We start from the raw sequence: 22,141 nt of genomic DNA on the forward strand, positions 1-22,141 counted from the left end.
ATGTAAAGTACATGCTTGTATCAAATGCATCACAATCTTCTAAATTGAATCAATAAGAAAAAACAAACATTTGGATCCAGCCCAGAATCATTCTAGCTCTGCAAATGATTTATTCCTCTTCCTTGAACTGACCTAACTTTCTACCCTCATGCTTTAGATGTTATGCAAACCAACAAGTGGGAACAGAGTCATGACTTCGTTGACCCTCTTTGGAGTAAATATGAAAACAAATCTATTAGACTCAGAATTGTTTTTTGCTTGTGGTCAACACTCGACTGCACAATCATAAGTGATTATTAATGAAGCACATCTCCATGACTTCCTGTCACATGCTGCTTCTCTCCAGCACAGAAGTGCTGATGTGGTGGACTTTGACACCAATGAATCTTTCCTGTTTACCAATCACAAGCCTGTTGAAACGAAATATGACCAGCTGATATTTTAAAAGTTGTATTAGAGGTAAGCTTTGCATCAGTGTAAATTACAATGCAATAAAACGTGTCCTTATTCATTTAATTTGATTGCTTGAACAAAATATGAGAGCGAGGGTCTCGTCTGTGTTTGAATCATTGCTTTATGACCTCAAAATCATTTGGACGATGCAAATATTCAATGTCATAAACTGATAAAAGTTGCACAAGTTCAAAGTTTACAGACGGCCTGCACTATGAGATAAATCTTCTTATACAGCCCAGCAGCAGAACAGGCTCCTGTCTAACTTACCCTGATCAGGTTGTGGGCCACGATAAGAGAAGTAGAGGGACCCCCTGTCTCTCCAGGGGCGTGCAAACCTGTCCCGTAGCCCTGCACCGCCACCAGGTATGGGTGATCCCACCAGTGTGTCATTCTTCCAGCCTCCATATTGCTCCTGCAGGGCCTGTGGCAGGTCCCAGTGATGCAGGGTGACAATGGGCTCGATTTTCTTCTCCAGAAGCCTCTCTATGAGATGTCTGTAATGCTCCACAGCAGCCCTGTTGGGCTGGCTCCTGGCGTTCCCATCAGGAAACAACCTGGGCCATGAGAGAGAGAAGGAGTATGATCTCACACCCAGCAACTCCAGAGCCTTGACATCTTCTTCCCAGTGAGCGTAGCCATCTGTTAGGACGACCACACTTACGGCTGGACCGTACAGCAAAAGAAGACCAAGGCAGGATAGTTGCGTGTCACAGACGGGTTTATTGTGGTCTCTCAGGCAACATTGCACACGTCCTCCACCTCATGTAGCAACCACACGGGAAAACCCTCTCTCACTGATAACAAAATGGCCCCTTATATAGGGTGCCTAGTTAAGGAGGGAGAAACCATTCCCCATGCTGACATGCTCTCCTTTTGACAACACTTTTCTTTTATCATTATACCCACCATTCTCCTATATACACACACCCACACACATTTATTTACAAACACCCCCTCATCCCCAATTCCAGCACATTACAATAATCACATACACTTATCTTCCCACACCCACACTAATCACCACTTGGATGCCCCCGGAACTATAAATATGGTGCTTGTTTCCTGGGGAGGCGTTTTGCCCGAACACCCTGGAGACAAAAGAGACTGGTGAGTACCATTATACACACAAACACACACTTTACCCTTCCCAATATATTAACACACACTATTGCACATCATATGATATTAGTCACATCTCATCTTAGCGTTCAGTTACCACAAATGCACATTAACTCTCATGTCCCTCTTTTGCAGGTGGAACCATGTGGCCATCACAGAACCTACCAGCACAGATTTAAAAAGGACAATAAATGTATCACCAATCAACAAAGATTAACTGTTTTTAAGTGTGCAAATATGCCATGTGCAAACTCTGCAAATCCAATAAAGTGCAACTGCTTACAAAAGCCTGTGCAATTATTAAAGTGCATGTACCCGGTCAAAGTGCATGGTGCAATATTCCCCCAACCCCATCTCAAGCTCCAGGGAACGAAGTCCTCTTCGTTACATTTCCTCCCCTCTCCCCACAGAACAGTACCTCAATCCTCCGACATTCTGGACAAAAAGTCTGCCACCACATTCGACTTCCCTGACCTGTAGTTGACCGTGAAGTCATAAGGCTGCAGGGCCAGGTACCATCCCGCGATGCGCATGTTGGCATCCCTCATGCGATGCATCCACTGCAGAGCCCGATGATCAGTTTCCAGGAAGAAGTGCCGTCCCAGCAGATAATATCTGAGGGTGTCGATGGCCCACTTCATCGCCAAGCACTCCTTTTCCACTGTCGAGTACCTTGTCTCCCTGTCTAGCGGTTTTCGACTTAGAAACACCACAGGTCTCCTCTCTCCTTCCACCTCCTGCAGCAACACTGCTCCCAGGCCCACTCCAGAAGCGTCAGTCTGCAGGATGAACGGCTTCTCAAAGTCAGGACTGTGGAGGACTGGGTGAGTGCAGATGGCTTCCTTGAGGTCCCTGAAAGCTCTGTCACACTCATCCGTCCAATAAACCTTGCTTGAAGCAGAGGCTTTGGTTAGATCAGTCAGCACAACAGCTCTATCAGCAAATTGAGGCACAAACTTACGATACCAGCCCACCAACCCGAGGAATCCCCTCAGTTTCTTTTTGGTGGTGGGAACCGAAAAGGATTGAATGGCCTCCACTTTCCCCAGCTGTGGTTTAATCTGTCCAAATCCAATGATGTAACCCAAGTACTTCACTTGTTTGGGCATTAGCACACTTGTGAGGGTTAATGGTGAGGCCGGCTGCCTCTATTTTCCGCAGCACCTGTTGCAGGTGAACCATATGCTTCTCCCATGTCTGGCTGAAAATAACTATATCATCCAGATATGCAGCCGTACAGTCAGACAAATCTCTCAGAACATCGTCCATTAGCCTTTAAAATATGGCTGGTGCCCCCTGGAGACCAAATGGCATGACCTTGAATTGATACATACCAAATGGTGTTCTGAAAGCTGTCATCTCCCTGACATCTGGTGCTAAGGCGACCTGCCAGTAGCCTTTGCTGAGATCCAGTGTGGTGATGTACTGAGCTCTCCCAACTCTCTCCAGCAGATCATCAATCCGAGGCATTGGGTATGGATCACAGTTGGACACTGTATTCAGATATCTGAAATCAATACAAAATCTGAGAGAACCATCTTTCTTTTGAACCAATACAATGGGAGTGCACCACTCACTGCAGGAAACCTCTATTATTCCCAGCTCTAACATCAGCTTAATTTCCTTTTGCAGCAGAGGCATCAGCCGCTCAGGAATCCTGTAGCTCTTCTGACGCACTGGGGCATCTCCCTTCAGCCGAATCCTGTGTTGCACCAGTGAAGTGAAACCTGGTGTCCCTCGGAAGAGCTCTGGGTCAAGCAGGGGTTTCACCTCTGCCTGCCGAGTGAGAGACAGATGTGACAGGTCCACCTCTGGTGGCTCCGCTGTGGTGGTGGTGGCTGGAAAGAACTTGTCCACGATATCCTCCTCCTCCTTCAGTGTGGTCACTGTGGTTCAGAGGATATGATCCAGATATACTGAGCAGCATTGTGACTGGATAACAGTATGTTTGCATCAGTATATATATATATACATTGCTTCATAAAAGGCATTGCAGAAAAAGTGCAAAGGAGACAAACCGGTGTTTTGCAGTAAAGTACCATTGCCTTGTTTGCCAGGTTACTCAGATTTAATTACATTCATTCTTTAAACTTCGGTATCCCTTCGCAGCATTTGAATCAGAGATGATCGTCTTACTTCCCGCACGTGATGATATAATCTCGTTTAACATATATATCAGTAAATCCTCTCTGACGGCAGATTTAGGGGAAGTAAATAGAGGATGTAGGAGAGAGAAATGTGTGATTGGTCTGAGATTTGCTTTCAATTCTGTGTCTGTTCCCCTCAGCGTTGATACGCACTGTAACGGCAGCAGAGAGCAGGAGGCACTTCCTCCGACTGCAGTTAGTCTTTTACTCAGTTTTAACTTTCCACCCTTTGAGATATCGAACCTCTGCAACTGACATTTCTCTGGACTTGAAAGCATGAGCACAGATTTGCAGCTGCTGAAACTATAGCAACTAATTACACTCTCAACAAACTATAAACACGGCCGGAAAATCCATCTGAACTCAGCACAGGTTAGTGCCCTTTTGGTTTGTCTCTGTATTAAACTGTTGTAAATATAGTTTTTATGATTTTATTATTCTTTATTATTAATAATGAAATATAATAACAATAGATGAATACATTTTCATTTTACCAGCATATTGTCTCTTACAACTGACGTGTCATCTTATACAGCAGAGTCTTAAAAAGCCCACATGCAGACGACAGGGGAGGTTTTTAAATCATAATGGTTCAAACTGTGATTATAGCAATTTGTTTAAATCAGTTTAAAACCACGTGAGCAAGGGGCCACAATAGTAATACACGCATTGCTGCTCCCTGTTGGCCATATTTAAAAACAGCAACAATTCTTCCTTTGACAGAACGGAGCCATAGTAATAATAACTTTTACACCAAATTACATTACTTACTACGTTCCCATATCACCTAAGTATATACAAAAAAAAACCTCTTTGTCCCGGGTAATAACATAATTCAGTATTAGTTTACAGTTAGTGGTTGACATGACATAGAAGCTATTGGAAAGATAGCTATTTGTGAAATATATCAGAAGGAATAAAATCCAAAAAGAAAATTAGGTGTGTCCTGTTTGTCTAGGGTAGCAATACTATTTTGCAATAGTTTGGAGTCAGTGGGTCACATGACATGGAAGCCATTGATTTATTAATACGAGTAAGAAATAGCTGACAAACACACACACAAACCCAATTTAAAAAAAGGTGTGTCCCATGGGTCTAGGGGAGCAATGATATCCAAATATATAATTAATATATATATATATATATATATATATATATATATATATATATATATATAATAAATTTAAGTTGGAGTCAGTTATCAAAAACAATGCTGATCCCTCCAATTCAAACAGGAATTTATTGTTGGTCTCTAAGTGAAAGACCTGTGATCCAGGCTGAGTGTCTGTCTGGGAGGGCATGGCTGAATAGACAGGTTATCCAAGGGGATGAATTATTGGTCATTTTGGTTTTAGAGATTTGAATCCCCCTTCCTCCACCTTCTGACCATATGAATCTATATAAAATAAAGCCCATAGCCTAGAAGGAATACTTACATTTGTGATATGTGTTTGACGGGGGGGAAGCATAATACAAAAATTATCTCTGACAGTTTATTCTCAATGAATAACACTTCCTGTTATGTCCAAGCAGAAGATGCCGCTGGTCACATGAGGGGAAAAAAACAATGACTTTACATAAAGTCTGTGAGATGAACAACGATAACACCAATTTATTTCCTTTCTGTCCAGGAAAACAATGAGGCCGACGACTGAGGCCCTCTGGACGGCCCTCATGTTGGCGGGACTCCAGCAGCTCACATCATCACCTGACAGCAGCGTGGACCGCTCGTCCCAGAACCTCTTCTCTGTCCCCAGAGACCTGCCAACAGGGGTTGAGATCTTAGATCTGTCACAAAACCACATACGGCAAATTCACAATGGAGACTTTAAAAACACCACTCTCCTGAGGCGCCTGAATGTGTCGTGCAACAGTTTGGAGGGGATAGATCCAGGGACGTTCCTCGACACTCCACTCCTGGAGGATCTGGACCTGTCCCACAACAGGCTGAGGAACCTGTCGGGTCAGCAGTACCTGCTGCACACAGGAAATCTACTGTTGTTGAATCTGACCTGGAACTCGTTCGTCACAATGACCCTGGGGGGTTCTTTCAGTTCCCTGGCAAAACTGGAGAGATTGGCACTTGCAGCAGAAAACATCAGTGTGGGTGATTTCAAGAGCATCGCTGGAAGGAAACTGCAAACGTTGACACTTTGTCTGGGGGATGTGTTGGGTTATGAGGCAGGCAGCCTGAAGGACGTTCACGCTGAAAGGCTTCAGATAGCCTCCACCAGTAGTAAGATTGTGGACCATGGCCTGTTTTCTGATGCTCTGTCATTCTTTGACGAAGTGGAGTTGACGAATTTGACCGGTGGCTTCGCAGAACTTTCTTTGCAGCTTATCCAGAGGGTAAAAATCCGCACTTCTCATCTTTATCTCACCAACATATCAATCAAATGGTACGACTTCACTATCCTTGTCAATGTGATTCTGCAAACATCTATCACCCATTTGGACAGCTCTGATGTGAGCCTGTATCAGTTGCCTTATGTAGACACTAAGGTGACCCAGGAGTCTAGAATGAAATCCTTTTCGAGTAGAAGGATTGTGGTGACAGAGTTCTTTTTCTCACAGGAGGCCGTATACAACTTCTTCATCAATATGCCTGTGGAGAGTTTCTCAGTCACAGAGACTCCAATCATACACATGACCTGCCCAAAGTCACAGAGTCCAATGCTCCAGCTGGATTTCTCCTACTGTGCTTTATCGGACACCATCTTCTCCATGGTGGAGAAACAGGAAACTCTTGAGTGTCAGACTCTCAGTAACGTGAGAAAACTGATTCTGGTCAGCAACAATCTCAAGAGTCTCCAGCTGCTGAGCCAACGCATGCAACACATGAAATCACTGCAGCATCTTGACCTCAGCCTCAACTCCCTCTATTACGAGGGTGTAGATGAGTGCTTGTGGCCACCAAACATCACCAACATGACTCTGTCCTCCAACCGTCTCACCGACTCTGTTTTTAACTGTCTACCAAAAGGAACAGAGACGTTGGACCTCCAGAACAACCAGGTTTCTGTGGTGTCATCATCCATCTTTAAATTGGAAAGCCTGACATCTCTGAATCTGATCGCCAACCGGCTGCGGGACCTGCCTGTGTGCGACGGTTTCCCTAAACTGAACGAGCTTCTGCTGAGATCAAATTCCCTCCACGCCCCATCTGTGAACAGGCTGGAGACCTGCCCCGAGCTGAAAATCCTGGACGTCAGCTACAACCCCTTCACCTGCACCTGCGCTCTGAGGAGTTTCATACAACTTGGCATCGAATCTGAAAGGAAGAACAGTCACCCAGGAATTGAAGTATTGAGCTGGCCAGGGGAGTATTACTGCACCTACCCAGAGGGCGCGCGAGACACCATCTTGAAAGACATCCGGATTCCAGAGATCACCTGCAATGTTGGCATCCTGGCCGCCACCATCTTGTGCCCAGCAGTGATAGTGATTTTGGTAGTTATGACCCTGTGCCACCGTTTAGACATTCCCTGGTACATAGGGATGATCTGGCAGTGGACCAGAGCCAAACATCGTGCCAGAACAAGACAAGCCCAGCCTGAGGACCTGATCGGTGTCGAGTTTCATGCTTTTGTGTCTTACAGCCAGCACGACACCGACTGGGTGCACGACTCCCTCCTTCCCAACCTTGAAGGTCCTGCAGGAGGCCTTCGAATCTGCCTTCATGAGAAACACTTTGTGCCGGGAAAGACAGTTGTAGAGAACATCATCGGCTGCGTTGAGAAAAGCAGGCGCTCCCTGTTTGTGCTCTCGGCTCACTTTGTCAAGAGCGACTGGTGCCACTACGAGCTGTACTTCGCCAGCCACCAGCGCCTTTCCCGTGGATCCGACGGCATCGTGCTGGTTCTGCTAGAGCCTCTGCCTCAATACACGATCCCATCCAAGTACTATCAGCTGAAGGCCATGATGGGCCGGCACACCTACTTGGAGTGGCCACAGGACAGGGCCAAGCACAGGCTGTTCTGGGTGAACCTCAGAGCTGCTCTACAGGCAGACCTGCCAGACGCACCGGTCACAGAGATAGAGGAGTGACTGCACAGGGAATGCTTAAAAGAGGAAAAGGAAGTTGGAAGAGGAAGTAGGAAAGTGGCAGAGGAAGTTTGAAAGAGTGAACATAGAAGTGAAATCTAAGGAGCACAGGGGACACTGATTGTATTGTTTTTTTGTATTGCTTTAACATGAGTCTACTTTCTTGTTCTGCAAGCTGAGACCAAACTGTTGTTTTAAATTTGTACCATTTAAATAATTTAGTCACATCACATGCTAACTCCTTGAAACTATTCAAATGACATTTAATGTTGACATTTACATAAACTAACAAGTTGATCAGGTTTGTAACAAAAACAATAAACATTACCAGAGAATATCAAAAACGCATGGGATTCTTTTATCAACACTGACATCCAGAAAATATCACAATATGATTAAACCACTTCAAATGTGGTTAAAAGCACATATTGTGGTAAAAAGAAAAACGATGCACATACTGCTTTCGAAAAGATTGATCCACTTTTAAGGCAAGAAAACTTTTCAAGTACAATTAAAGATGAAAAAGAGACAAGAGCTAAAGGTGATGTATCCTTCTGTTGAGACAGCAACCGCAGCTGTTAAGGTCATGAGGTCAGTCCAGCTGCATTCAATCTGTGTCCTGAATATCTGTTACGAACAGATTCAAATGTCACAGTCCAGGTGTCAAGGAAGAGACTGGATGATCATAATTTTTTCATTGATGCAGAAACGGTGAAGCACGCTCAGGAGGTTCTCCCCACAACGCGACACCTGCCTCTCCATGGCCAGACGGAAATCCTCTTTCACTCCTTTGGTGATTCCCCGCGTCACCGTGTGGTGTCTGTTGAAGTGAAAATGATGAAAAGAAAAATGATGAACACAATCATACAAATGGTCAGAAATGTATTCTTATGAGCTGATTTGTCAAAGACACAGAAATGTGACCTATGAAGTAAAGACAAAGTCATGAAGACAAAATGCTACATTTTTTCTTTCACGCTCATCAGCCAGTCAAGATTATTATACAACAAAACTTTCAGAGTCATAAATAAAAACCACATAAAACATGTCCACAAATGAAATGTTATCAAGTGTCATGAAAAGCAAAAAAATTAAATCAGCTGTACAAAAAGACCAACATAATCCTCGTATAACGACTATAACAACACCGACAACAGTAATGACCACAGAAAGACGAGCAATGGCTCAAATAAACAGACGCCGACAGGAAATCAAAGAACGTCTAACTCTTGATGTAAAATGACAGGCCCAAACCAAAACTGGGGGGATGACAAGCCTTGAGGTTGGGAAATGAAGGAAGGGTGACTGGTGTGGGGGAGGAATGAGGGACTCTGGGAGGAGGGGCCTGGGGTACCTGTCCATCGCCTGCACCCCTTGTAGTAGTAGGGTGTTTAACTCCACCCCCAAGGCGGGACTAGGGTTCCTGAGGGAGAGCAACATTCAACAACTCTCAGTCAGTGAGGGTGCATTCAAGAGTCTTTACTTTCTACAGCATTGAATGAAGGAGCTTGAACGAAGCTTTATTTAACTGTAAACCCCTTTTGTTAAAAATGCCCTCTCTGTTACCAACAGTTTCATTTCTAGGTAACAAATTTCCCCACAGGCCATGTCTACTTAGAGCATGAGTCAATAGCACTGTTTTGTATAAAAACACAACAGAACGGGAGTGTGCAGAGTCAGGAAGCCAGCTGGAATGTGTCTGCGAGGGTCTTACTTGATCAGCATTCCCTGATTGGGCAGCAGCTCCAGCTGAATTCTTCCTCCCTCTGGAGTACGCAGGTATGCAAACTCCTCCAGCATGTCAATATCTGGCAAGAGTCATGAGCTCATGGAAACTAACATCCAAGACGAGTCCACATATTATTAGTGTATATGTGCTATTTATAAATCCATTCTAGTAGTTGTAGAGTAGTTTCAATTAAAGGATACTGGTGACATAGTTGAAGAAATTCTCATACTGCAAACCGCCTTGCTGACAGATTTTATCCATTGCCTTTAAAAACAGCATCTCCCCGTGTGGCCAGTCCTGCTGCAGGAGCACCACCACATGGCCGAGGGACAGGTCGTCACGATTGTCATTGAAGGCGCGGAGCTGATTGGCCAAAAAGAGAAAAAGAAAAAGATTTAATTGTACATAGTATTAAAAAATGCACAAGCACAAATTGGGCATATGTTACCACAATAAAACGAAAGAAATCATAAACTCCAGAGACGTAGAGTAGGCACCTTGAAGCAGGCGAGCATGAGCTGGAGGCCGAAAGGTAACACAGCTTTGCTGGTGCAGGGCAGCAATCGCAGGTCATTGCCTAGTTATGAGAAGAAAAGAATAGAATTATCTGTATAAGTGTTATCATAACTGTGTCACTCGAAAATCAGTGTCTCTGATGGTGGTTACTAGGAGTATGCAGAACACACAGTTCAACTGAAAGAATTGTATTATAGTAGTATTGAATCACAAAAGTGTATTATCATACAAATGTAAATATAAAAAATGAAAATATGTATCCATTTTGCACTCAAAACAAAAACTTAATTAGACATCAGTTTTTAAAAGCTGTTCACAAGTTAGAATGGTCACATGACCATTGATTTACAAAACCAGTAAGTGTTTACCTTTCCTCATTTTGGCCTTGAGTCTTCCCTGATCTTCTGGGGTCTTTGATGGTTCTTGGTTTGGGGGACTGAGCCCACTCACAACATCGAGCAGCTTCTCACAGGCCAACTGATCAACAGATATGGTACAAAATATACATGTCAACTGTAAACAGGGCAGCAATATCACATACACACTCATATTCAATCTAATTAAAACTGTCTGCTATTATTTTGTCATATTTCATCTTAAATCCCGTTGTAAGCACTTTATATGTATTGACCGTGTGTTATGGTAACAATTTACTAGACCGAAAACTTCTCTGAAAATCATTGATGACCAGGTATGTGCACATTTCAGGTAAAAGTTCTAACATTTTTAAAGACTTCATAGTTGCACCTATGTTACAAATCTGGTAAAACACAAAATTAATGAAATATCAGATAGTCACAATGTTTAAAATGACAAGTTCATTGTAAATATCGGGACTATAGGGCCACCTGCAGGCCAGTTAGTGTTATGCATCCATTTTTTAAGCATGGTCCAAAGAGCATCAGGTTATTGTGCTATATTCAGCAGATGTTAGAAAATACTGAACCTAAAATATGTCCCCAAATATACACATAACAATAAAGTATGAGAGACAGTATAAACATTATTAGAACAACAGCTCAGTGATGAAGTGGATGAAAGTGATGAAGTGAATTTAAATCATTTTAATTGAGATGCTATATTATCAGAATTTCTGTGCAATTTTAAGTGTAATATAATGTATTTTGGGTACGCTGTGCATTTAATAGACATAAAATGGAATTCCAACCATGTGTGTGTGTGTGTGTGTGTGTGTGTGTGTGTATTTACCCTGTACTCTCCCAGTGCGTAGTGGCAGGAGGCCTGCTGTATGAGGGCCCTGTGTTGCTCCAGACTGACCTGACCCGAGGGGCTCTGCTGCCCTGGCTGAGGCTGCAGCACTGCAGCCATCTGGTGCAGGCTAGAGAGGGCCTTACGGTACTGTCCCTGAAGAGGCAGGGAGAGAGAAATCATTCTTAGACTAAATGATGTTGTAAATATGTTGCTGCATTTTCCTGCAGTGATAAATAAGGGGATGTACAATTATAACAAATCTATTACAGATGCAGTAGTTGTTTTGTCAAAGACCGAAAACAGTGTATGATTTTCTTGCCTGATATATGATCATGTCAGTGAGGAATATTCTGAACCATAACCAGCTGTCTGTCTTCCAAGAGGCACAGATCTTCTTGAACTCTGTAAAAAGAACACAAAACAGTTAAATTATTCATTTGGTTGTCATGTAGTCATGAATGTTCTGGTGCTCTTCATTTTATGATATTTTATATAACACTGCAGAGCATTTGCATTTTGTGCTGTTTTGTGTGTGCTTTCCTGTTTTTTTGTATTCTAAAGGGGCCGCTAGGTAAAGAGACATTTTAGAGAGAGAATTGCAGAGAAAGAATATATCAGAGAATTATAAAAAAAGAAAATTGTAACAGTAGTAAACATCTAAAAACAGAGAGAAATCGTCTGCATCTGTTCTTGAATTTGTTGTGGTTGCCACCTTATGACACTGTGACAGGGTGACTGGACCCTGCATGGATGTGTAAACACAAACTAAAAACACACATTAGAGGTGTTTACCAGTTTCCAAGCCGTCATGGGAGTGAAGCAGATCCCAGCTCTCTCTCGCTGTGCGGAAGCTCTCCAGAGTCTCTGACCAGCTGGGCATCTCAGCCTTGGTTACTATGATGTGTCGACCGCGGCCTTTTCCCAACCCGTCCTCGTCATCTGAGCTCTACAGTGACACACAGACATATGCATAGTAACAAAATGCAGATGACATGAAAACAGATACATACTAAAACCTCTTTGTGTAACTGATCCGTCTTTGGCTTTTCACAAAGACAAATCTAAATGATCTCTGATCTAATCTCACCATAGTCTTCTCTCTTCCATCAGCCAGCTTGCGTTTCTTGTGTGCATGTTTCACAGCTCCCCTCTCCAGCTCCAAATCATTATACACCGAACTCAAATCCTCTACAAGGATCCATGGCCCCGAACTCAATGCATTCACGGCTGCCAAACATAAACACATCATTTGATTATCGAACCTTTGATAGAAACACAACAGAGGGGGCATAACCAGAGGGACTAGAGGGAAATGAACAAACAGGGAAACATGTGTGTGCTTGCAGAGAGAGATGCTGACCTTGGAACAGTGCAGGCTGTACAGATGAGACGTAGAGAAAGGCGCTGCGGAAGAGGACGAGTGCCGCACAGATGACCACTTGGCTGCAGCAGCGGGACCGAGTCTCCCCTTCCAGACTAGGGAGGTAGCGACACAACTCCTTCACCCTCAGCAGCATGTCCACATAAGTCCTAGTACACACACACACACAAAACAAAGACACAAAAAATACTGTAATTATTTGCCACCATAGTATACTAGTGCTATTTTTACCATGAAGGTTGGTGTGTGTGATCATGGCAAAATGTCATAGTGGAGACAGCTACTGTGGATGGGTTGAGGCAGTTTGTTCTTCTACTAAGTGTGTGTGCTTGTGTGTGTGTCTGTGGACAGATTCTGTCATCATGACAGCAGCACATACAAGATATAGTGAAGATAAACTTTGTATGTGTGTAATTAAGATCAAAATTAAGGCTTGAGTTGAAAGATGTGTGAACGACCCATTACAAGATGGTTTCTAGTGGATTATTACTATTTGCACATTTTCTATATTCCTACACTACTATCTATTATACTAGTATACTGAAACATATGCACTGCCTTTTAAATATATTTCATAATTAGATATTCTGGTTCTCAATGGACTGGTAGGGTTAGCGTTAAATGATTTATCCACATATACACAATAGAGTTCAGCAGGACCACAGACAAAAAGCCTTGAAAATGTTCGTTAAGTTAAATCAACGCCTCTTTAACACAAAAACTGATTATTATACCAGTAGTGAATATAGAATGAATTCCAGAGCTGCTGTATTAGGCTGCATTCATGTTTGGCTAAACAACCCTAAAGTACAGAAGTGAGTGAGTGACAGGCAGAGTGAAAGAGCACCTCTGTCCCTTGTCTCCCTGCCACTCGCAGCGAGCTCCAACCACAGCGAGGATATCCAGCAGCCGCTCCCAAGGCTCTGCTACCACTGAAGACTTTTCAGACAGGCCGTCAATCACATAGCGCTGGGAGCCACGGGACATGCTGGGTGACTTCAGCGATCCAGCTTCTTGAGAGCCTGAAAAGAAAGAACAGAACGGAAGAATGAGCACAAATTAAACAAAATGTTCAAAACCATCACACTGGGTTACTACAAAGAAAATGTCTTACCCTTACCCTGTATCTGTACATCAGCTGAGGGTCCACGGGTAACATAACCAATATAGAATTCAGCTGCTTTCAGCATGTATTTCTGCATCAGGCTGGCCGGCAAGCGCATGTCCATGTTGTTTATGACCAAAGGGAGGACATCACACACTGTAATAGTAAAACAAATGCATATAGCATGAGTATTTTCATTTTCAAATGAATCCGAAACAACCGGTTCTAAACCTGTGTTTCACTGACCAAACAGTTTTCTGAAGCAGTTGACGGGAGTCTCCACATTCTCTGACACCTCCGCCTCCAGCAGCGTCTCTCCTAAATTGACCTAAAAAATACAGCAGATTGCTGATTTAATATCAGTTCAAAGGTCAAAATTGAAGAGTTTCCATATTTATATCTACCCCGTGTTGGACCACAGACTCAGGAAAGCGTTTCAGAAGAAGCAGCAGCATTTCGGCCTTCTCCAACGTGTTGAAACACTGCTCGGTGGCTTTCAGGAGCATTTCACACTGCACACGGCCGGGAAGTGTCTCAAAAAGTCCTGGGGAGACACACACATGATGAGAGATAAAAGTGGACGATGTTGTGATTTTCAAAGCAAACACTGCCCCTCCCGACACGGCCTCCCACACTTGACTGACCCTGCTCACACCTGGTCAAAATGAACACGTCTCTTGTGATTTCTCCTGTGATTGGATCTCACTTCCCCGTTCTATATGCAAATACACATGTATGGCAATTGTGTTTGCTAAGTTCAAATGAGTTTACAGATGTGTCAAATGTCATTTTTGCGTTGGCGCCAGCGACAAAGATGGAGAGAGTGAAGAGACAGGAGGGGCTGAATGAATCGTGTGCAGCTCTACCATGGAGACAAACTATTCCAATTTAACAAAGGTATCGATCAATGTGGTGGTCTGTGTTGATTCTGAGATGGTGGCCATAAACAAATCAACTAGTGGACACTGAGAAGCATGTCACAGACCACCTCTGAATGGGATTTGAGTGATCAGATCTCAGGATGTGCTCAGGACTCATTTGGGGGCATTCAGACCTTTACTTGGCGCCGGCCACTTGTGATCGAATCACTCGGGACAGATGTCAATACCCGGAGTGAACAGGGTCATTATCAGACCCCTCACAGTGAGGATATACACTGTATTCATGTGGTCTGACGGAGTTGAACTCCACTCACCTCGGAGAAACTGTGCATGCTTGTCCTGAGAGTCCCCGCGTAGGGCAGCTGTGATGACACTGATCTCCCGCCACACAGTGGGTTGATCGGGAAAGTTGATGAACCTGAAGGATGGAGAAGTCATTAGCCACTGAGCACAGGCATGGAGGGGACACTCACATAGAGGAATCACACCGGAACTCACATGTCATACAGGAGTCTCCCTGCAGAGGCGGTCCTCTCTGCGTTGCGTTCAATGCTGTACATTTCATACTGTGAAAACAAACAGAGGATCCTCATAATGTGAACATGTGACATTGCAGAGACATCTAGAGGAATACGTGCATCTGAGCTGGTTGTATGATCAGTGAGGAATAGAGCAGAAGCCTAGTGTTACCTGGATGTTGAAGTCTGCAGGGTACAGGGTCCTGGCTGTGATGAGCCAGGCTTTGGCCGCACACGGATCGTCAGACAGCACCTCCCGGGCTCTTCTCACCAGGAACTCGCAGTCTTTTTGCGCTGACATGTTTACATGAATCAAGCCTTCACAGTCGGAGACGACAGACGAACCTCACACACTCAGTTCGGGCTGTAGTTTAATACAAACGGTTGTGTACTCAAACCAGGGTGGACGTGTTTGGCACAATACGGCTAACTAGCAGAAGCTAGCTAGTTAGCTCCGGATAAGTCTGTCTGTGCACATCTTTGCTAAAAACGTTCACCATCCGGCGCTCTCAATCTATTACACAATGATCTTAATCGCGTATAAAAAACATATAAAACAAACCAGAGAAGCTAACAGACCTGACGATGTGCTTAATCACACACAAATCTTCATTTAACGACACATTTTCCTAGCGCTGTGATAACGTCACACCGGAGTCGTAAAATCTACCACGTCCTGCTTTACGGCTAGTGTTTAGCTGGTAGCATCAAAACAACGCGGAACTGCTCGATTCTGGACGTTTTACTCGATCCACATTGTGAGTCTATAACATCTGGTGTGAGTCAGCAACACACAACATCCACTGCTCGCCTCGTACTTTACAGCTGACCGAGTATTTACATGTGAATCGACCTCCAATGAACTCCGGCTACCTCAGTCATCCATGCACTGCGAGATCTGCGCATGCGCCAAACGCTTTACTGCTGCGGTCACCTGTCGTTCGATCTACAGACACGACCTACAGACAGTTGTGGTTCGATTCCCACGCAATAACACGGGCCCGGGGCCAGGACAGCGACCCGTACACACGGCAGGTAAACACCACTTTACGGCTCCGTCGCTTGTTTGACCCAAAAACACCGAGAGACGCTGTTTCGCTTTCAGATTCGTCTTTGATCATCAGTCGGAGAACCAGGGGCAGGTCCCGTTTCCCGAGTGTTAGCCACTTAGCATGCTAATGTGTTTCTCTCTCTAGCATGGTGGCGTCACGTCTCATGTCAGCCCTTCTTTCATTCACCTACACATACACCTGACTCGAGTGGTGCTAGCACAACCTAGCAGGCCCCAGCACTGTCGAGCTAGCTAGCTTGGCTAACTAACCGAGCATTCTTGTGTGTGGCTATTGAGCTAAACATGCTAGCCCGAGGTGCCAGGTTGAATCTTTACTACTCGTACATTCAATAACTTTTTGTGTAGCGTTGTGTCCTTGTTAGTGGGATCATGGCTTTTCTGTGTGTGTGAACTGACTGACTGACAGTCTGACACGCCCGATAGACCAGGAAGCAGCTCACAGAGGGCGTGTTCTCTCAAGCTTCTATTTGGAAATGATCGGATTTCCTAATGAGGAAGCTGTTTCCTGATCTAACCAGTTATTCAAAGTGTCAGTATCATAATGTGCTCGTTTTCCACAATGGGAACACTCTTGATATCATCAAACTGTGGTGAAATCATTATCCAGACTCGCTAGCTAAAGGAACAACTGCAGTATACATACAACGTTTGTATTCACTTGTCAGTTTCAATAATGCATGTGATCATCAGATTACTTGTGTACTGATTAGTTGTAATGTTTTATTGACTTGTACGTTCTCTTAAATCACTTCTTCAGTGTGGTTAAGCAATTTCCTCACTCGAGTTTCGCAACATATAACTAAAATACCAGTACCTCCTAAGTAACTTCTAATGTACGTTGCCACTTGTAAATTCCACAACAGGCCCCTACACATCAGAAGTCATTCATTCAGGTGTGGTCTTACTCACTGGAAACTTTGTGTCGGAATTCTTTAAGAGATATTTTGGTTGAAGTCCAGTGACCTTTTAATGACCTCACAGATTGGACACCACTGTCTCCTCCTCACTCTATATTAAGACAACTCCTCAAGAACTTTCACTTTTTACTTTGTGTATTTACACACTTGTGTTTGATTTCGGAATAGTCTTGCTTTAATCTGAGCAAAGATTAATTATTGCTGTTGTATGCTTCAGTCTTTGCCACTAGGTTTTTTTGTTACCTCAAAAAGAACATTTTGATAAAACACCATCATACTCAATTTGCATTGTTTAGTGATGTACATTAAATGGTTGAAGGTGGTGTCTTCTGTCACTTGTAGCTTTGCTCTACCACACCATGACATGGCTGACACATGTTAACTCATTGAGTTGTGTAACAGCTCTTATCTGTTGCCAGTGGGGGCAGTCTGGTTGTACAAAGTATAAAGCAGGAAGTTAAACAGATCAATCTGCTTGTGCAATTTCTATGAAGAACCATTAATTATTCTCGGGGAGAATCCTATGAAAACATTGTTAAAGAGAATGAAACCAAAAAAAACCTGGATTCGGCTGCTGATTCAGATCTGCACCTAAATTGAATGTGTTCTTTCCTGACCCATAATGCATCTTTTCACCAAGCTTGGTGGTAATCCGTCCTGCAGTCTTTGCATAATTCTGCTGAAAATCAAACACAAATGAAAATGAGTGTATGTATCTGATATTTTCTCTCTCTCACACACAGGGTGCAGATTTGACAGAGTGGGCTGTTGACGTGATGCTGGAGAATCAGGCTGCGGTGCACTGAGCCTCCCATGGCTGTTAGCACCATGGACTCGGAGTCAGCCCGGACACCTCAGCCCCAGGCGGCCCTCTCTAAAGGAGGCCGCTCCCTGCTGCCTCCTGGGGCTCTGAGTGCTACGCTGGGCCACCAAGGGAAGCACTATGTCTGTGGCTCCATCGCAGCTTTTACCAACATCATGGTGACCTTCCCTATCCAGAAGGTGCTGTTCCGCCAGCAGCTGCACGGCGTGCTGGCCACGGAGGCAGTGCGGCAGCTCCAGAAGGATGGGCTGAGGAATCTTTACCGGGGCCTGCTGCCCCCACTGCTCCAGAAGAGCACCACGGTGGCCATCATGTTTGGCCTGTACGAGGACTTCTCTCGAGTCTTATTGGACCGGGCTCAAAGCAGCGGTGTGCCGGAGCTGGCCACACGGAGCTTTGCCGCAGCATTGGCAGGAACCGCGGAGGCCCTCCTGACGCCGTTTGAGCGTGTGCAGACTCTCCTGCAAGACCATCGGCACCACGGCCGCTTCAACAACACAGCCCACACCTTCCGGACGCTTCTTACTGAGTACGGTGTCAGAGAGTGCTACCGTGGCCTCGTGCCCATACTCCTCCGTAACAGCCCAAGCAATGTGCTCTTCTTTGGGCTCCGGGGGCCAATTAAAGAGCAGCTCCCAGAAGCCACTAGCCGAGGAGGTCACCTGGTGATTGATTTTGTGTGTGGAGGGGTGTTGGGGTCCACCCTGGGCATCATGTTCTATCCGTTAAATGTGGTGAAGTCCCGGGCCCAGTCTCAGGTTGGTGGACCCTTCCAGTCTTGCAGAAACGTGCTGCTGACAGTGTGGAGAGAGAGGGGTGGTAGCCTGGCCATGCTCTACAGAGGGGCTCACCTCAATTACCACCGATCCATCCTCTCCTGGGGGATCATCAACGCCACCTATGAGCTGCTGCTGAAGCTCGTATGAGAGGGGGAGTGGAGATGACAGAAGGAAAGACAGAGAACGTATTTAAAGGGAAATGCGTGTACGGAGTCGTAGATCCAGTTTTCCAGAAGAAAAAGGAAGTCGTTAAGTAAATCTAATGCACTAGCTGTCCAGTGGTGTTTGTGAGAGACTGGAGTTTCTTCAACTAAAAGACGGCAATGATGTTGCACTTCTGACCGGGGCCAACAGTCAGCGTGAGATAACCACCTGCCATTGTGACCATTCACTGAATTCAGAGTACAACCTAACCCACTCTGTCGCCTGTAACAAAACCTGTGCCAGGGTCCAATTGAAATGCTCTTGTTTTCTCTGTGTCCAAACTTTGATCGGAGCAGACTGAACTCCCGTGCTTTTTCTTTTTCCCACAGTTTCACGCAAATGTTCCATGACGGGATAAAGTGTTTGTAAGAGAAGCTGCTTTCTTTCTATGTGCTGTGTGCCGTGGTGTCTTGTTGACAATTCCTTCCACCAAGAGCACTTTGTATATGAACCTGAATTCTGCCTCTCAACTCAAAACACGTCTGTGCTTCTGGCTGTTATAAAACCGAAGCATTGTGTCAAGGAAATGTAATATAGTGCGTTACTGTCGGCTGTTGGTGAACTCCCGAGGCCAGTGAGTATCCGTGATGTACATGTTCTTGGAAACACTGTCCAGGCTCGCCATTTTAAAATATTTCACCTGATTCATCTATGTGACATGTTGGTCTTGTTTTTTTTCCAAAGTGTTACTTGCAGGGCGTGTGTATTATTTGAGTTTTGACAAGTGCCCTGTTGATGTATAAGTCAGTAAAATGTACAGTTACATGCAAATCCTGTCTGTTTCCTGTCAAATTCTTTGGCAGAGAGAATAAATAATATTCACCCGAGGTTCATTTACTGCAACAAATAATCCCACTGTAAATTTTTGACTATTAAACAGAGTTCTCTTCTATATATTTATTTTATGTGATCGCTCTTCTACATGCGTCTCTCCTCTCCCTCTGCTCACCTCTTTATGTTTCCTCCTCTCACGCTTGCTCTCCTCTCCGTCAGTAACATCTGTTGACATAATGGGCTCAGATTTCAAGCTTGAGTAGACTTGCAGTCACCACGTGGCAGCGCTCCCCGGGTATGACAGCCCGAAGAAGAAAGGCATGCTGCTAGGACACTGAGAGAGACTGAGCAGTAATGGTGCAGAGAGAAGACCGGGACAGAGAGCAATGTTCAGTGGCACAAAAAGCACAAGCTGCCATGTAAATGGACCACTTGAACCATTTCTTCAATTATTTTTTTTATTTTGTCCTTCAACAATCAACTGCGTTTTCTTAGATCTTTTCAGGATTTCCTCTTCGAAAGTAACAACCTCGTGTTCTTCTACGTTTTTGAAAGCAGGACACCCTCGCCAGTGCCGAGTTACACTGTTTACCACTTGCCATGAAACACATAAGTCACTCATTAAAATGTCCAAATTAGGAACTGCAACCAAATGAATTGTTCCAATAATCAACCTATTAAAATGTTGGGAGTGAACTTGTTTGTACTGTGGGTGATTATGTGGAGAAATTTGTCACCTTTCACATTTTCCTGAAGAAAAAGAGGAAGTCACGAGTGGGACAAATGTTTTACTTCATCCATTATGAAACCGAATAGCTTCTGTGTGACTGTCATACTTTATTATATCATGTGTCCTCTATCTCCCTTCTTGGCGATCAATAACAACAACAGCATCACCAACACAATGATGTATTGTAGTCAAGCTGAACAGTGAACAAACACTTCAGTAGGTTGTGTGGTTGGTGTAACACTGTCGAGACTGTTTTCTACGTGTGCGACAGTGCGTTGTGCGACTTTCTAGATTACTGTGTCAAGAAGTCAGGCTGCAGATGATGATCAGATTAAGGGCAATCTGACATTGGTACTTTGGATCAGGGTCAGGGCTGTGCTCACAAAGCCTATCCACGTTCTCGCTCCACTTTAACAAAACGACTCTCTGATGATCATCTCGGGCGAATCCATAAAGATTTTGACTTTTAAATCCATTATTGAAGGATCTAGTTTAATAATAGGAGTAGAAATGTCGCTCTGACTCTGCAGGCTCTGTAAATATTTTAGAGGCACTTGCTGAACCAAATGAGAGAGGGATGGATGGTAAAATGAAGCAGGCCACAGTGATACATGGACAGATGAACACTGTATTTGTGAAGTGCAGCAACTCACGGCTGAGACAGAAATCTCACAGTAATGCTTATTAACTAATTAACGATATTCTGTGTGCTGTTGTCACATTAATGCCTCCACCAAGGATCTTATGTTTTCATCTACATTTCTTAATATATTAGCAGGATGATGCAGAAGCTACACAACTGATTTTCATGAAAGTTTGTGGTGTGACATGACACAAGGACGAAACCATTACATTTTGGTGCAGAGCTGGATCGGGGGGTTGGCTCTAGATTTTCTTTTTCATTTTCTTAAAATTGTGACATTTTTCAACATTTCTTTCTGAGTATAATTCATGGATCTTGTTGAAAAACAATCAGACTGGTTTAAGGGACTGATATTAATTAGTGTGCGATTTGGTTCAGATCCCAAAAGAAGCCATAGTTTGCCATTGGGTTTAATATTTGACAAAATTGAACATCTCCTAATCTGATTTGTCTTCTTTCTGCGTGCGGTGTTTGTACATGAACTTAAAGTGGCACAATACAACATGACAAAACCCAAGCACTTGGTCCAACAACATTATTAAGGTCAGTGTGTAGTTTATTTCCGGACAATACAATTCTTGGTACATTGACTTCATTGAACGTGGGTACGAAAAACGTGTAGAAACACAATGTCCTCTTTGAATATGAAATGCTGTTGACACCGTTGTAGCATACGGCAACAAAACACACAGGTGACACAGGCACTGTTCACTGTCGGGCCTGTTTGATGAACTGCTAGAGATGCTCCTGAGACACACAGTATGTCTTGATATCAGTGCGACGATGGACACTGCTACTGGTCGATACCTCCATGGCAACTGGAAGCTCCTCTTATTTTTTTCAGCCAGAGCCACCGAGACATAATTTCCCTCGCACATGTTTTTGGAAGATTAAATATGCTACCTAACTCCTCACCCGCTGCCTCTGACAATGTAAGTAGTCTTAATTTCAGCTAATCCTGTAATCACACTTGTAGATACCACTGCTGGCTGATTTGGCTTAATTACCTTCCCGGTGTCGTAGGTGGCTCGGGTAAGTCCCTCAGATCGGCTGGCTCATCAAGTGATCTGGCATCTTGAAATGGACGAGCT

The 22,141-nt window shown here is 44.2% G+C and overlaps 3 protein-coding genes across 5 annotated transcripts; 2 read left to right on the plus strand and 1 right to left on the minus strand.

The window, feature by feature from the left end:
• Window positions 1–3,904: 3,904 nt before the first annotated feature.
• On the plus strand, window positions 3,905–8,104 carry LOC133011549 (toll-like receptor 1). 2 transcript variants are annotated; one of them, XM_061079295.1, is made up of 3 exons: window positions 3,905–4,094; window positions 5,354–6,071; window positions 6,297–8,104. In XM_061079295.1, exons 2-3 carry the CDS (start codon window positions 5,361–5,363, stop codon window positions 7,767–7,769), a joined length of 2,184 nt encoding a protein of 727 aa, XP_060935278.1. In that variant the 5' UTR covers window positions 3,905–4,094; window positions 5,354–5,360; the 3' UTR covers window positions 7,770–8,104. The 2 variants fall into 2 exon arrangements, with proteins under 2 accessions (XP_060935278.1, XP_060935277.1); XM_061079294.1 differs by having other exon boundaries at window positions 5,354–8,104.
• ints10 (integrator complex subunit 10) lies at window positions 8,104–16,074 on the minus strand. Of its 2 annotated transcripts, none has more exons than XM_061079296.1 (17): window positions 15,281–16,074; window positions 15,089–15,156; window positions 14,905–15,008; window positions 14,114–14,253; window positions 13,956–14,037; window positions 13,719–13,865; window positions 13,452–13,626; window positions 12,584–12,753; window positions 12,311–12,450; window positions 12,016–12,169; window positions 11,543–11,625; window positions 11,221–11,376; window positions 10,380–10,488; window positions 9,993–10,072; window positions 9,696–9,858; window positions 9,481–9,574; window positions 8,104–8,586 (listed from the first exon to the last, which is right to left on the minus strand). In XM_061079296.1, exons 1-17 carry the CDS (start codon window positions 15,407–15,409, stop codon window positions 8,430–8,432), a joined length of 2,151 nt encoding a protein of 716 aa, XP_060935279.1. In that variant the 5' UTR covers window positions 15,410–16,074; the 3' UTR covers window positions 8,104–8,429. The 2 variants fall into 2 exon arrangements, with proteins under 2 accessions (XP_060935279.1, XP_060935281.1); XM_061079298.1 differs by having other exon boundaries at window positions 13,725–13,865; window positions 15,281–16,073.
• Window positions 15,870–20,373, plus strand: LOC133011551 (mitochondrial nicotinamide adenine dinucleotide transporter SLC25A51-like). Its single transcript, XM_061079299.1, has 2 exons — window positions 15,870–16,143; window positions 17,841–20,373. The coding sequence occupies exon 2, from the start codon at window positions 17,911–17,913 to the stop codon at window positions 18,844–18,846; it is 936 nt and encodes a 311-aa protein (XP_060935282.1). The 5' UTR covers window positions 15,870–16,143; window positions 17,841–17,910; the 3' UTR covers window positions 18,847–20,373.
• The last annotated feature ends 1,768 nt before the right edge of the window (window positions 20,374–22,141 follow it).

The sequence above is a fragment of the Limanda limanda genome, chromosome 10 (assembly GCF_963576545.1).
Source record: "Limanda limanda chromosome 10, fLimLim1.1, whole genome shotgun sequence".
Classification (NCBI taxonomy): domain Eukaryota; kingdom Metazoa; phylum Chordata; class Actinopteri; order Pleuronectiformes; family Pleuronectidae; genus Limanda; species Limanda limanda.